At 27.9% G+C, this 15,786-nt stretch overlaps 1 protein-coding gene across 1 annotated transcript; it reads left to right on the forward strand.

The window, feature by feature from the left end:
* The first annotated feature begins 4,102 nt into the window (after positions 1-4,102).
* LOC111637736 (U3 small nucleolar ribonucleoprotein protein MPP10-like) lies at positions 4,103-15,137 on the forward strand. The gene is made up of 4 exons (XM_023383300.1): positions 4,103-4,237; positions 8,521-9,049; positions 10,089-10,318; positions 14,929-15,137. Exons 1-4 carry the CDS (start codon positions 4,161-4,163, stop codon positions 15,098-15,100), a joined length of 1,008 nt encoding a protein of 335 aa, XP_023239068.1. The 5' UTR covers positions 4,103-4,160; the 3' UTR covers positions 15,101-15,137.
* Positions 15,138-15,786: the final 649 nt, after the last annotated feature.

Genomic DNA, 15,786 nt, shown 5'->3' on the forward strand with positions numbered 1-15,786 from the left:
TAAAGTAGAATATTTAAGTTTTTAATTAGATTTTTTTTTAAATAATTAAAATAAATTTTTGGAAATATTTGCTAGAATTAAGAGTTATTATTGATTTAAAATTTATCTTATTGATAATTGATGTATTATTTTTTAAAATTCTCATTTCTTTTATTTGATATTTATTTTTATAAATTTTCTTCTGTTTGATTGGTAAATAAATTTCAATTTTAATTTGTTGATAGCTTTGTTTAATTTTTAAAACTTTTTTTATAATTTAGATTACTATTTATTTTGTTTTAATATTTTTAAACGCAATTTCTTTTGGTATCAATTAAAATTATTAGGAAGAAATAATGACGAATCAGATTTTAGTAATTTTAACAAACCATATTCGTGTTATAATATGTGACGTAAATTAATATTTTAGCGCCATCTTTGGAAATTAAATTGCATTATTTTGAAATTATTACTAAAATATTAAAATTTTTAATAATAACGAAACAAAATAATTATATAAAATTTTATTATTTTTTTTATATAAAAAATATTAACTGATATTAAAATTTAATTACTTTTATCTCTAATTATTTATAATTACTATTGTTATTATTCAAACTTATAAATCGATTAATAACTGATATGTTGAAATAACGAGATTTAATAGTATTAAAATCTTATTTATTCGTCAAGCCTGATTAGTGAACATGATTAGATATATATTTACAATTTTCACTAAATAAATTTTAATTTTATAATTACTTAATTGAGTCCAGTTCTATTAAAATCAAAGCCGATTTATACCCAACCGGGAATCGGTCACGGACGTTTCTGGTACAACTCATTTGGGACCTTTGTAAATAGATTTTATTAGAACAGATTAAAATATTTATTACATCTGCACAAACAGAAGTTTATTTTAACTATTAACTTATTTATTCTATTTATTTTTACTGACCGAATCAATGAGAGCAATAATTTTCAGGGATATTACAGTATATAAATATAAATTTTTCGTTAAGATTTTCTTTTAATTTCCTAAAATTTTAAAATGTAATCAAGGATATTGCCATTTTTTTTCTGTTCTTAAAATGGTAAAATGTTGAATAAGCAGTTAAAAGTTTATTTAAAATGGCAAACCAACTTTTTAAACAGGAAGTTAGAAGTCGCCATTATCATCTTTCAAACCAAAGACATTATATATGTTTCTTTCAATAAGATAAATGCTTATTCTCTTTGTCTTGAATCATTTTTCTATTTGAAATATAATAAAATTTGCGGAAATAATAATATATAATCATTGTGAATGAACATGAGAATTTACAATAAGTTCATAATTCAGCCATTGATTTAAGTTGATAAATATGAATTCTCATCTATTCAGACTCCAAATCTTAAGCCTGTATTCTTTCATCCAACGATTCTTACCTGTATTAATATAATAAGGAAGACTTAACGTCGATTAATTAACGATATCAAAAATTTTAACTTAAATTAGTTATCAAAATAAGTGTTGAGAATATTACATACGTTTAATAAATGAATTTTTTAAATTAAAATTTTGATTTTATAGTAATATCTTGAATTTTATTACTATATAATANAATAATAATAATAATAATAAAAAATTCAGTATTAAAATATGATTTTATTGACAGAATAATATGCTTATATACTCTAAGCCAGAGAATTATTTCCGACATTTCAGGGCATATAAATATATATATATTTATAAACATTTTAATTTCAATACAAACATATATATTGATATACATTAATGTTTCCTGCTTGTATGCATGAGATGTTCGTATTTTTTAAATGTTTTATTATTTTGTTTTATAAAGCTGAGTCTATAAATTTATCTATACATATAACTATATAATGTAGTACTGTACATATAACAAAGAAGGCAGAAAGTTTTCTAAATTCTGTCAACAACATCATATTTTAATACTGAATTTATTTCAGTGCACAAATCATTAATTATTTATTCAATTTTATTGCTAATTATCACTTCTCTAATTTTATTTTTATGGCTGTCAGATGATCGAGATAGTTAAGGCATAGTCCTTCCACTCCGGAGGACCCGGGATCGAATCCAGGCGGTTAGAAAACCTCGTGAATTTTCCAGGGGTGGTCTGTCCCGGATATATCGAATCCTAGGTTCTCACCACCCCCGCCACCGCGTTGTAAGTCAGGCAAAATCTACGATGGGTAAGAAAAATGCTTTTTTAGTATCAACAGGATGGAGAGTTTAAAAAGTCTAAAAATTTGTTATTTATTATTAATTTTTAAACAGTAACGCCATATGGGTTTGGCCAAGTATACAATAGGATGGCCGGTTGGTGAAGGATGAGGCCCGATGAATCTGGGACTGATCACTCATGAGAAATATTCTGGATTTTTCGATCCGTCCAGATTTCGGATTTCCCAGAACGGTAGGTTGACGTCTTAAAAAGCTTTGCTATTCGGCCATATAATCTCTCTCTTATGCTATTCAAAACCTTCTGTTTTATTTTATTTATTACATCTCGACAACTTTGAATTGTATATATTAGTAGTTACTCTTATATAGAATTTAAATTGTATTCGAGAATTAAACAAAGAACTAACCAATTGCTCTTTAATTAAATACAATCAATAGCGGAAAGGATTAAAACCAACGACATTGTTACTGAAGCGTAGTAAAGTGTGCTTTGATAACAGATTAGATTGGAATAACTAAATTTGTCAACTATTCAGTATTTTTTGAAAATGCCCACAACTTTCTGATTTCAATAATATAGATATGTTTATCGGCTAGGATTTTCGTTCCATAAAATAAATGCTTCTATTAATTTTAGATGGTTGGACAAAATCACTCAGCACCTGAGGCTTGAAAACGTGATTGTGTCGGGGTCAACCGGAAGCTCAGAGGCGGAGAATGATCTATTCAGTATTATGTTTAAAGATCTACTGAGACATTTATAGTTTTTACAAACGGATTCAGCAGCTGCTGCACACCGCAGAATCCCTAGAGGGCAGCCGCTTCATCTTCATCTGAGCCTAGCCGAACCCACAATGGGATTGATTAAACAAGCCTCTTAGTGCCCACAGACCGAGAGAGTTCAAAAAGAAGAAGAAGAAGAAAACATTTACTTAAACACCAGGCGGTGCATTTCGGAGAAGAGAGCCAACATGGCTGAAGTCTCCATATAAACCATGGGAAAGAAAAAGAAAGAAAGAAGTAAAACGTTATTCCAGGAAGGAAAGCCGAAGCCGAGTTTCTGCGGCTATTCGTCTGACAAATACTTCCATATTCTAGTGCAGGGGCATATCCAGATGGTGCTTCTAGTGCTGCAGAACCTCTTTGATACCAAAGTAATCAGCATTGTTACTTTAAAATGAAAATAAATATAATAATGCATATCCCATGACTTCTATTAAGTAAGATTCGACAACTAATGTCATTCTAAGGTAATTAAGTAATATTTTCCGAAAAACAACAGTGGGCATTTGCCTTACTCTTACGAATCTTCTTAAGTAGCATCCATATTCTCAAAATTCTGGATACACCACTGTTCTTGTGTCGAGAAATAATACATAGAAGTTATATAAAATTAAGGTCCTCTTTTAGGGAGGACAGTCTTCCTTTTGTAAGTTCTGTCCTCCCTCAAAAAGTGTCCTCCTACATGTCCTCCTTTTTGATATTTGAAGACTAATCTGTAAATCTCCGTATTCGATCAATGCCGAACCGATCCGTTGCGTGTGATGTGATATGACGTGTTTGTATTTAACATGACGATTCATCAAGGCTCTGTACAGTGCGACGAGATGCAATTATGAGACGCATGCTCTTCGCACGGGAGACCTTGAGAAAGAGAGAGAGAGAGAGAGCGCGCGCAAATGCTTTGTTTACTTCTTATTGAAACAAAACAGCACCTATGCATGCAGTAGAGATTATTATAGTGTATTATTGTTGCAATGAATAAAATGTTTTTTATTTACGATATTTTTTCCTTCAATTTATTAGTGTCCTGCTTTTCATTGTAAAAAAGTTGGTCACCTTAATAAAATATATTTTCTACAGGAAAAATTTTTATCCAAAATTTAAAAATTTTAAAAATGTTTTATCTATTTTTAGCGTTAGGTGGCGCAGAGAAACTTTATTTTCACAGGAAGAATCACGTGTAAAACGAAAGATGCCGGATAAACCTAACATTAAAGAAGTAATTAAGGAATTTTCGTCATTAACAAAAAATCTAGATCAGTATTTAAGGTATATTATTTACAATATATTATAATGTTAAATTTAAGTATAGCTTCATTGACACATGCAAGTATTTGAGCGTGATGGTTGCAATTTTCACGATGGTGAACATGAAAATTTCTATTCTGAGAGTTTTTATTATAATGGATACGTGAAACAGTTTAAATTGTTGAATTTAAACATTTTAAAGCGTGTATAACGTGACAGACTTTCTGAAACTCCAAAAAGAAATACTTGAAATGACAAATGTTAAGTTTTTAAGTTAATCAACAGAATAAGTATTTTTGGTATTTTTTTATCCATATTCCATAAAATTATTTACATTTATATCTAGCATTGTTTTCAATGTACTATTTGTATTTATGAAATACATATTTGATCCACTATAATCAATACTTTTTCCATGTTATGAGTTGATCACAAAAAATGCAAGCTGAATTTGCTTTCATTTTAAATATTATCAACTTATTACAAAAATAATCATTACAGTTATCTTTGATACATTTAACATTTTATTATTTATTCTAAAACTATGGGTACTTATGGGTTAAGAGGACGCCAGTCGGAAATAGCATTTTTTCCGAATAATGCAATTTTTTATTTGTCAAATTTAATAAAATTGTTAAATCAAACAATAAATTACGATTTATAAAGATATAACAAAATTTCACCACTGTAATAATAAACCACTTGAATATGCAAATTGTTTTGTAGTGTATATGGCAAATAGGCAATATCTATCATCTTAATTGATTTTTTTTCATTTTTACAACCTTATCAGTAAATTTTCTTCTTTTTAGATTTAAATTTACTAGTCTATTGTTATTTTGATATTTTCATTCAAAATTGCGACTTTGATCGCTATTTTCGACTGTCATCCTCTTAAACCATAAGTATCGAAATGAACAAAAATACATTATGAGAATCCAAATAAAATGTTCAGATATTTTGAATATAATATAAAATAAATAAAAAGACATACAGATTATTAACAGTAATAAATTAAATTAAAATAAAATGAGGTGATGTTATCATCTTGTGGAGTACCACTGTGGAGTCCCATTAATGGGACTCTATGATGGTTAGTTAGAGTGTTAGCTACTTCCAAGATATTGCTAAGCTGCCAGAGTCTCTGTGATTGATTACATTAATTGCTAAGCTTTTCTCATACATCCACATGGTAGTAAGGTGGTTGGTTCCAGATCAAAGATGCTCAACCAACCTGTCCCATATGGTGTTAAAGTCTCTGTCCAACAGCATTTATTCCAGGGTGGTAGTGTCCATATCCATTTCTGTATCTCTCTGATGTTCAGAAATACAGTATGTTCCTATCTTTTTCTGTCGTGGATCAGAATTTGATATACTCTGCTTATTTCCAAATGTCTTTTCTTTATCATTCTGTAGAGTGTTAAAAATGGAGACATTCCATTTCCAATGTTCTATTATTCATTTTTGCTATTCTTTACATTAATTTTATGGGTAGATTTTCCAAGATGTGAAAGGCAAACCTCAGATCCAGTTTCGTAGAAGGTCTTGGTAGGGAATATATTTATAGTTATCTTAGTTTCAATCCATGATGATAAGTTTAGAAGGTATGCTGTGCAAAAAAATGAATTTTTTTAAATTATGATCTGAGAGCATTCCAGTAGAGCATGGAAGGAAAGCTATCTGTTAGCTTTGATGAAACACAAAAAAACAATTTTCCTAGTCAGCAGAGATACACAGGATGTAGCTATGTTGATAAGTTGTCTTCCAATATACAGTGATTTTATATTTATCAAGAAAATAGACCTCATATTGGTTTGTCTGGTCTCTACAAGTTTTATCCCCAATGAGTTATCAGATAAGTTGTTGTTGAGGTCTTTTGCTTTACTTCCCCCTTTCCAAATTATCAGGATATCATCTATTTTTGTAAAGTTTACTATGTGCCTTAAGATGATGTAAGGCTTTCTCTCAGCTTTCTGTCAATCTTGGCAACTGTACCAGTGGGGGGAGCCCATGGGTAGACCTATATTTTGTCTAGAATTTCCTGTTAAATGTAAAACATGCTTGCTATACAATTTATTATATGTAGCATTTCATAGATGTCCATAAAGAACATTCTTTTAAAGGTACCAATTGCTAAAGGTTTTTGTCTTGTGTAGAGGAAAGCAGGTTCAGTTTGTAGTGATGGATATAATTTTTTGAAGTCAGATGTTTCTAGTCAATCTTCCAAGACCAAAGTGACCAAAGGAGACATCTTTGGTCATCTCAAATCATTTCTGGTTGTTGTTAATTGTGTGTTTGTTATATTTATAAACGTTTGTTAATTGTGTAATTGAAAGGCATCATGTTATTTTTCAGCATACAATGCAAGATTCATTCCAACTTGAACATTTCTGCATGATGGGGTAGATATCCCAATCAACTTTGTGGGTTTTGTGAATGGTTGTCTCTTTAATCCGATGTATTCTTTCGGTAGACTATCTTACAGCATCAGGTTAATGAATTCTTTTATTATAATTAACATATGCTTTTGGAACTGGAAATATGAAACCAGTTCGAAATGCATATGTAAAAATATAATAAAAGAATTCATTAACTTGATGCTGTAAGATAGTTTACTGAAAGAATACATTGGATTAAAGAGACAACCATTCACAAACGAATATACAGCTATAACCAGTAAATTTGTGGGTTTTATTTAATGTATTCAGAAATTATGGATACTGAACAAGTATTAAGTAAAACTGAGTTTCTAATGGGAGGGAGGACATGTTTCTTCTTTCATAAGTTCTTCAGTGAATGGGAAATATATGTTGAGTGTTTAGGTAATATTTAATACTTGGTGTTTATTATGTGCTCCATGAGTTTGTTAGAGTATTCATCCCTGTGTATAATAGTAAGTTCTTTTGATTTTTCTATTATTCTCTATGATTTGAATGTTACAGATGTTATTGTATATTCCGTACTAGCAAACACAGCTGTATGCTTCTAATTTGTCTAAGCACACTCTTTAATGATTCTAAAGATATAGTGCATGATTTATACTGTATTTTGAAAAACTTGCAAAAACATTAATGATCACATTTTTGCACAAAATTAACATTCATAATGATTCATGTGCATATAATAATTATTTTCTGGACATATATTGTATTCATATGATTTACAAAAGCTACACATACTCAATATGAGAAACCTGTTTTTAGGTCATTGTCTTTCATATTTGCCTGTGGGAAAGAAAATATATTAGTTATACATGCTGGTTAGCAGAACATAATGTGGAATGTGTATAGTTTACCAAATTACAGTTAGATGGTGCATTCCAAATTTTCAGATGCTGCATTAACAAACTTCTGTATAGTAAAAACATGATTGACTAAATGTTTACATTTGATATCTTTGAAAACTGAAAATTTAATATTAAACACTTTTGTGAGAATACTTTCAAAGAGAGAGAAGAATCACTGAGATCAAGGAAGAAATTAACAGATTATTTGTAAATATATAACAAATTTAATAAGAATGGTAAAATAAATTGCAAAATGTATATTTAGTGTACAGTAATACCTTGACTTATGCTACCCCGACTTACGCGAACCCGGAGTTACGCGATTTTCAAATCTCGTCGATTCGTCTTTTGTTTGAGCGCCACGCAACTCTTGATTACTCACTCCCCCCACACTATTGTTCAGCTTACATGTTCGGATGTGTCGCACAGAATCGACACATAGCTATAATTTATTTTGTGTAATTTTTTCTGTGTTCGTTATATCTACGGAGACTTGAGAGATAATATGTGGTGATTTCTTGTAACCGTGAACGAGTCAAAAGACGAGATAAGATTAATGAGAACATTTATTAGCTTACGTACATCCGATTTGGATTTTACACAAATTGCGAAATTATACCCCGACTTACGCGAATTTGACTTACGCGATTATCACTCGGTCCCACCTATCGCGTAAGTTCAGGGTATTACTGTATATAATAATAGCTTTTAACACAAATAAATTCTTGAAATATTATTATACAATTTTGATTATTACATTTATTATGATTTCTACTAATTTATTCCTATAGGATTTTTTTAATTTGAAAGGAGAACTATCAAGAGTTTGGAAGTTTGTATTGATTATGAAAAGTTATTTCTGTGTAACTCCCAAAATAAACATTACTAAATAATAATTTTTATAATGATAACAAATTGTTTATCAGCGATTGTTAATTATAATTGTATCCTAATTATATTTAGAGTATTTTAAACATATTGAAAAAAATACTAAAGTAGTTTTGATTTTTGTTTTCAGTTCTCAAGCACAGCATTCTGTAAACTTCAGGAAAGTTGCAAAAACTTTATATGATCTTGGAAAATGTTCAGAACCTGTAACAAAACATGTTATTAAATCTGCTTTACAAAGATTAGTAATAAAAGATTTTGATGAGGAGCAGATCTGGCAACAAATTGAATTACAAAATAAGCCATTTCTTAGTCATTTATCAAAGAATATTTCAATATTGTCTAAGTCTCATACTGCTATTAAATTAAGAAATATACCACATGAAACCACTGAAAAGAAAGAAAAATTATTAAATAAACTTGGAAAAGAAAAGGTGAAAAGTAGAAGTTCAAAGAAAAATGAAATTAAGAAAGTTAGATTTTTGCCATCATTATCAACATCTATTGTTGATGATAAGTTCTTTAAATTATCAGAACTTGAAGAATTTTTAAATAGCGAAGATTTAAAAGAATCTAAAGAACAGAGTGATGATGATTCATCAGATGAAGATTTTATTGATTACTTTGAAGATATCTCATCAGATAGTGATGATGAAATAGTAATTATTTTTGTAATGTTAATAATAATAATTCTTTATTTTTTAATTTAATTTATATTATTTAATCTCATGTTTCATATGCAAATTTTTTTTAAAATGTGAATATAAATAAATTCTATTTAAAAATTATTTTTATATAGCAATTACTGCAGATAAAATAGCATTTAATATAATTATAAAACTTCCTTTTAATAATAGCATTGCATTGGAAAATTATTATCGATTATATTCAATATAAATTATTATTGAATAATCTCATAAATAATTGAATAATAATATCATAACTATAACTGAATGAAAATCATTATTGCAAACAAAGATTGCTAATTGTTATTTTTTATCCAAATTATATTAATATTTCAATTATAATTTGTATACAATAATTTATTTTTGAAATTTTCTTTTATTAAAATTAATGTTCAAATTTTTTAGCTTTGACTTACGAAATTAGGTGAAAAAGTAAAATAAGAAATGTTTATGTTCACATGCAATAAAATTCGTGTAAATATAGTCATTCAGTTGAAAAGTTTAATTTATACAAATTGCAAAACTTAATACTTTTCAGTTAAAAATATGCAAATTTCATTAAATTCCTGTTTATGTAAATAATTTAACTAATTAAAAAAGTGTGTTATATTCAAAGTACAGTGCATAAATTAGTTACTTTGAGTAAAATATAAAGAATAGAAATTTATATTTTAATTTATTTATACATTCTCCCTTGATAAAGGAAACATTTTTTAAGTTAATAAAGAATTGATTGATATAAAATTATATAAAATGATATTTGTATAATTTTTTCAAATTAAAAGTTGCTCAAAATTTGTTCTATATTACTTTTTTTTTATATGTTCTTGTATTATTTCCTTGATAGAATATTGTTTTGTATTTGTTTTCTTTTTTCCTATAAAGTATTATGCATTGAAATAATAAATTTTGAGTTTTATCTCAAAACTTTCTTAATTATTTTAATAACAATTTTTAACATTATAACTTATTTTGTATCCTTAATTTCTGAAAAGAATATTTTAATTTTAAGTCAGCTCGAAATGCTACATATAAAGATTTCTTTGATATGCCAAATAATGAAGATATTCAAGAAGAGGATAAAACTGAAGATTTTCAAATAGAGCATGATAATGCAGAGGAATATGACACTGATGAAGCCCAGGAACAGGATGATAATCCAGAAGAAGAAGATGATGATGATGATATGCCATCAGAATCTGATCAAGAAGAATCTGAAGGAGAAGAATTGGAAAATAATGAGTTAGTTAAATTTAAAACATTATTATTATTAAATATTTTATAATTTTTATGTTAAAAATTAGTTAAAATACTTATGTGTATATTAAATGATATATAATATACAAGTTAATAAATATATTTATATTTGCATAACAGCATACATGATAACACGAACAACCCAGGATATCTTCAATTAAAAATTGAATTGTGACTATTTACAAAAAAATTATAAAATTTTTTTTGAGTCTATCTTTCATCCTTTTTAACACACCACAAAAAAAAATTATAATTTTTTTGTAAATAGTCACAATTCAATTTTTAATATTTATATTTTTTTAGAATACAAAATACAGATAAGAAATGCCAACATTAGTATGGTTAACTTGAACAAAATAATAATAAGCATTTTCTGATATAGAAGAAAATATTTTAAAAGTAAATACAATCATTCTTGCTATGAAATAAAAATCACTGTTTATTTAAATAGAAATATTGATATAAATCTATTTTATTATAAGTTTTTAATCACGCGAAAGACAACTTCAAGAAGTTTGAATTAATTTAAAAAGAAAAAAATTAGATTAGCTAATCATATGTGGAGTTACGGGGTTTATATCTCAATGGAGAGCAGTTTTTGGTTTCACTTTTGTAGTTTTTCTTGGGTTTTGGCCAAAATGTGGTTAACTTGTATGGCTAGCAAGATGTGTTGCAAGGACCCAGAAGAATGCTCATCTACACCATCTGTTAAAATGAACAAATGATTTTAATGTTGGTGAACATTTCTGGTTACAGAAAGTATTAATGAACAGTAAAATTTTATGCATTTATGGTAATTAGAAACAGTCTTGTGAGGTGAAGCACCTTGGTGATGTTACATGTCTCTCTGTTCCTTGATCTTTTTAAAATCTACAGTTCCCATTTTACCAATTGATTTTTTGGTAGTACAGTAGAGCATCGATTATCTGAATCAATTGGGGACTGGAGTTGTTTGGAAAATCGATTTTCCAGATAACCAATTATGTACGAAAAAATACATTATTAATATAGTATATCAGTATAGTCCAAGAATAGTATATTAATATATCCCATGTTTAAATTTTTCTCCATTGTGTTTTGCTTTGCATTGAATTTTCATCAGTGTTAAGCCTAATAAAAATTTTTATAATTGTGGCTATTGTATGATTAAAAATTATTTCTTTATTTTGTACAAACAAAATAAATATATTGAAAAATATAAAAACAAAAATATTCTGTTTAAAAAGTTAATCTAGTATCAAAAACATTCGATTCAGCACGACACAGTCCAACTGGAACGCTTTCGGTTAACCAACATTTTGGTTGATTGACATTTGGCTAATCGATGCTCTACTGCACATAAAACTGGTGGATATAAAGCAACTTCCTAATGTGAAGTGTTCGATCTCTGTCCATGTTGAACACTTTACTCACAGAACCCTTCTTTGATTTGTTGATTTCTATGGGAAATTGAATAGAACTGGCACATCACCTGAAGCTAGTGGACATCCAATAGCTTGGGACATCTCGGAACTATATAATAGGTGACATCCAATAGCTTGGGACATCTCGGAACTATATAATAGGTGACATCCAATAGCTTGGGACATCTCGGAACTGGTAAAACTTGATTATCTTTGCAGCCTGGGTTGCAAGAATTTGATGTTTTACCTTTGTGCCTTTTTGGTACTATTGCATTTAGATTTTGTTTGTTTTGGACTTTAGGACTGCTGTTAATGAAGGAAATTAAGGATTTCATTATAGTTTTTGTTAATTATGGGATCCAATTTACATACATATGAAATAGTTATGATATAATTTATTCTTTAATAATAATGTTTTTCATAACAATATAATACTGTCTGATGTATTTTATTCCATAATAAGAGTGAAATATATCAGTCAAATTATAACTTAACAAAAATGTAACAATTTAAGTAAATAACTGTCTAATTTTAATAAATAAGAACTGAATAGACTTATTGTTAGCAAAGTTAAGTCAGTTTTATGATATCCAGTGCATTAATAGACATTTTGTCAAGAAGATATTGTAAAAAGGTATTAAAAATCAAATTTGTAATGTTTTCATTTCAAATCTAACAGTTGATAAGTAGATAATTATATTTAACTAATTATATACTCATTAAGTATATTTAAGATCTGTATCTTAAATATACGTAATTGGGCAGCAATTTGAAAAAATTGTAAACCTATAAATTTCCACTGTTGTCTCTGTCTTCATTATTTTAAGTAAATTGTATGACTCCATGGTTTACAATTAACTAAAAAATTTTACTTTATACATATATAGGAGTCAGTAAATGGTTTTTTTCTTGGATTAATGTGTTCAGAATCTACAATTACATCTAGAGATATGTTACTTTCTGATAAATTGATACTGTAACAATGATCTAATATATTGATGCAAATGGATATTAGAATGTTAATTGTGAATGCTATCAGTTATAGTTGGGTTTATAATTTTAAAGTTTTTTCATGTTAAATAAAATCAGATGATTTATCAAATTATTATATGAATCATTAAGTATGAAAACATAATTATCCTTATCACTACACATTAATAACATTAAAATGTTTGCTAAATAAGATAATTTTGGATATATTGATATATTTTTCTATAATAATATTCTAATAAGATAAAACAACTCATATTTGCTGTATTAAAAAACTTTTTTAAAATTAATTATCCTAATATAATTTTATTTAATACTAGAATAAAAATATAATTATTAATGTTATTAATAATAGTATAATTAGTACAAATTAATTCAATATCTTCTACATTCCAACAAAAACAAGATTTAATCAAAACACAAATGTTTTCATCCTTCTTTGCTAGGTCTTCTTTAGGTTACAGTCTTGTGGAGTGTGTTCAAAAGATTGTGACCTGAAGAAGGCCTATTGAATAAGGCCAAAAACATGTGTTTTGATTAAATCTTGTTTTTACTGGAATATAGAAAGTATTAAGTTAATTTGTCCTATGATTCCAGTTTTTTTGTATATATACTAGTATAATTAGTAGTTAATAATACAGTAGAATCTCATTTTAATGGATCACTCAGACCATCAAAATTCATCTATTGTTTTGAGAACCAATTACATTGTGAATAACATATTTCTTGTCCATCCAGGAAATTATTCATTATTTAACCCTCTATGTATAAGAAATACCTGTACTTGAATTGTTCAATCTCTTGAAGTCTCTATTTTATAGAAAAATGTATGTTACAAGATTGTATATTATACCATACATGTGTGTATGACAAAGCTGACAGAAACTGTATATACTGTAGTGATGTGCCGGATATCCGAGGGAAAAAAAGATCTGTATCTGTTACTTTTTAGCTGATTTTTAACGGATCTTTTATCTTAATGAATTTCATTACTTACATGAAATTTTAAAGATAGGTAGCAATAAAATCCTAATAACTTCAATTCAAATCACTTTTTATTTCTTAAAATCATATATTTGGCACATTCATATTGCAAAAATTTTATCATTCAAAATTCATTTACTATCGTAAAATATTTCCATATTACACTACTAAACTTTTTTGTCGACATTGTTTTTATTTTAATTTAACTCAACCCTCTCCAAAGATACAAATGTAATCTATGCTACCCCGTGTCACACTAAACTATAAACAAAAACACGCACAGTATAAGTCAAAACATGTCGCATTACTAACGCAAAACGTCAACTATCAGTCCAAGGTCACAAGCACAGGCGCCGATTGAGTACAAAAGTTGAGATCCATATCCATATCCGCAGATCTAGACACTAATGATCCGTATCTGTATCCGCGGATATACATTTTTAATGATCTGGCACATAACTAATATACTGTAAGCACAAAAAGAAGCAAATTAGGCTATTTAGGCTCATTAGTACTTCACTTGACTTTGATTTGTAAAAAACTTGTTTATCTTGGTTTGTTGCTATTTTGATGCTGATTTTCTATCTATTGAATACAACAACCACTTGATATTAGCAATGTCATGTACTGTACTGTACAATACAGCCTGTTCATTTATGCTGAAACTCACCAGGAGGATCTTCAAACTTGGAAAGACTTGATGGCTTTGCTAAATTTTGGCACTACACTTGGACCAATGTCTGAATGTTCACCAGATGGCTCTTCCTTAATTGTATCTGCCTGCCAACTCTCTTTGAACAAATCTTCAATGTACATATGCCAGATGTAACAAGTGCATCATTGAACTCTACAAATTCCCAGAAACATCCAAATATTAACTAACTGCTGAAAAAAAAAAATGCAAAGTTTACAATAGATGGGGCTAGAAAAAAAATCCATTATTCTGAGTTACAGATCCACTAAAAGGAGGTAAAATTACATTGATTTAGTGGGACCTAGTGAAAAAATCTGTTTTTCTGAGAAATCCATTGTTCTGCGATCTGTTAAAACAAGTTTCTACTGTAATAAATAAAATTGTTTAATATTAGAATAAAATTATTTTTTTTAACTAAGTTCTACCAATTTGATTAGCTTTTCTTGTGACATGATCAATTAATAGAATTACATTTAATTAATTAAATATAATGTATAACAATTTAATTTCAAAATGTTTGCTAGTATGTATGATACAAGAGATGTGGATGATGAAGAAATGAATGATATAAAAGAAAGTAAAATAGAATCTGTAATATCAGATGAAAGTGATAATGAAGATGAAAAAGATGAACCTGACTTAACAGTTAAATCAACTTATCAGAAAGAACATGAAAAGGTAAATATTTTTTATTGATATTTTGATAGTTATTTTTTGAAAGTATTCAAGCATTATATGATTAATTGGTTAATACAAAAAATTGTTGATTAAATGAAAATATGTAAAAATAAACTTTAAAAACTATCAAATGATTATTTGAAGACAATAAATGAAACTCACATCAATAATTTAAACAGTTGCATAACAATACCCAAGAAATGAATATCATTTTCATAAGTCAGTAGCTGCATATTTCTTAAACATATAAATTGATAAAGTAAAAGTAGTTTATTTAAATAACATCTTTATTAATTACAAAATGATTAAGTCAATACACTTTGTCCATCTGTCAACAAGCTTTTATATTCCCTCATTAAAGATTTTGGCTGAGCTGTGAGCCACAAATGCATTGCTCTTCACTTCTTCATCAGACATGAGTCTCCATCCTTGTAGGTCTTCTTTAAGGTAACCAAACAGGTGATAGTCTGATTAAGTGAGATCAGGATTACAGGGAAGATGATCCAACACTTCACAATGAAGTTTCTGTAGAGTATTGACAGTGTGGGCAGTGGCATGTGGATGTGCATTATCATGCAACAATAGAACAGTCATCTGCATTTTGTCTGAATTGCAGGTGTCAGTTCTTCAGTGAACATCTCACTGTAATAAGCACTGTTGATTGTTGAACTTTTTTCTTAATAATGTTTCAATACTGGCCTTTG

This window comes from Centruroides sculpturatus, unplaced genomic scaffold, assembly GCF_000671375.1.
Source record: "Centruroides sculpturatus isolate CEXI.00-Female unplaced genomic scaffold, Cexi_2.0 scaffold1166, whole genome shotgun sequence".
NCBI classification, from domain to species: domain Eukaryota; kingdom Metazoa; phylum Arthropoda; class Arachnida; order Scorpiones; family Buthidae; genus Centruroides; species Centruroides sculpturatus.

Coding starts and splice junctions, on each gene's coding strand:
- LOC111637736 (XM_023383300.1), top strand. CDS start 4,161: ATGCCGGATAAACCTAACATTAAAGAAGTAATTAAGGAATTTTCGTCA. Junction 4,238..8,520: donor AATCTAGATCAGTATTTAAG/GTATATTATTTA, acceptor TTTTGTTTTCAG/TTCTCAAGCACAGCATTCTG. Junction 9,050..10,088: donor CAGATAGTGATGATGAAATA/GTAATTATTTTT, acceptor TTTAATTTTAAG/TCAGCTCGAAATGCTACATA.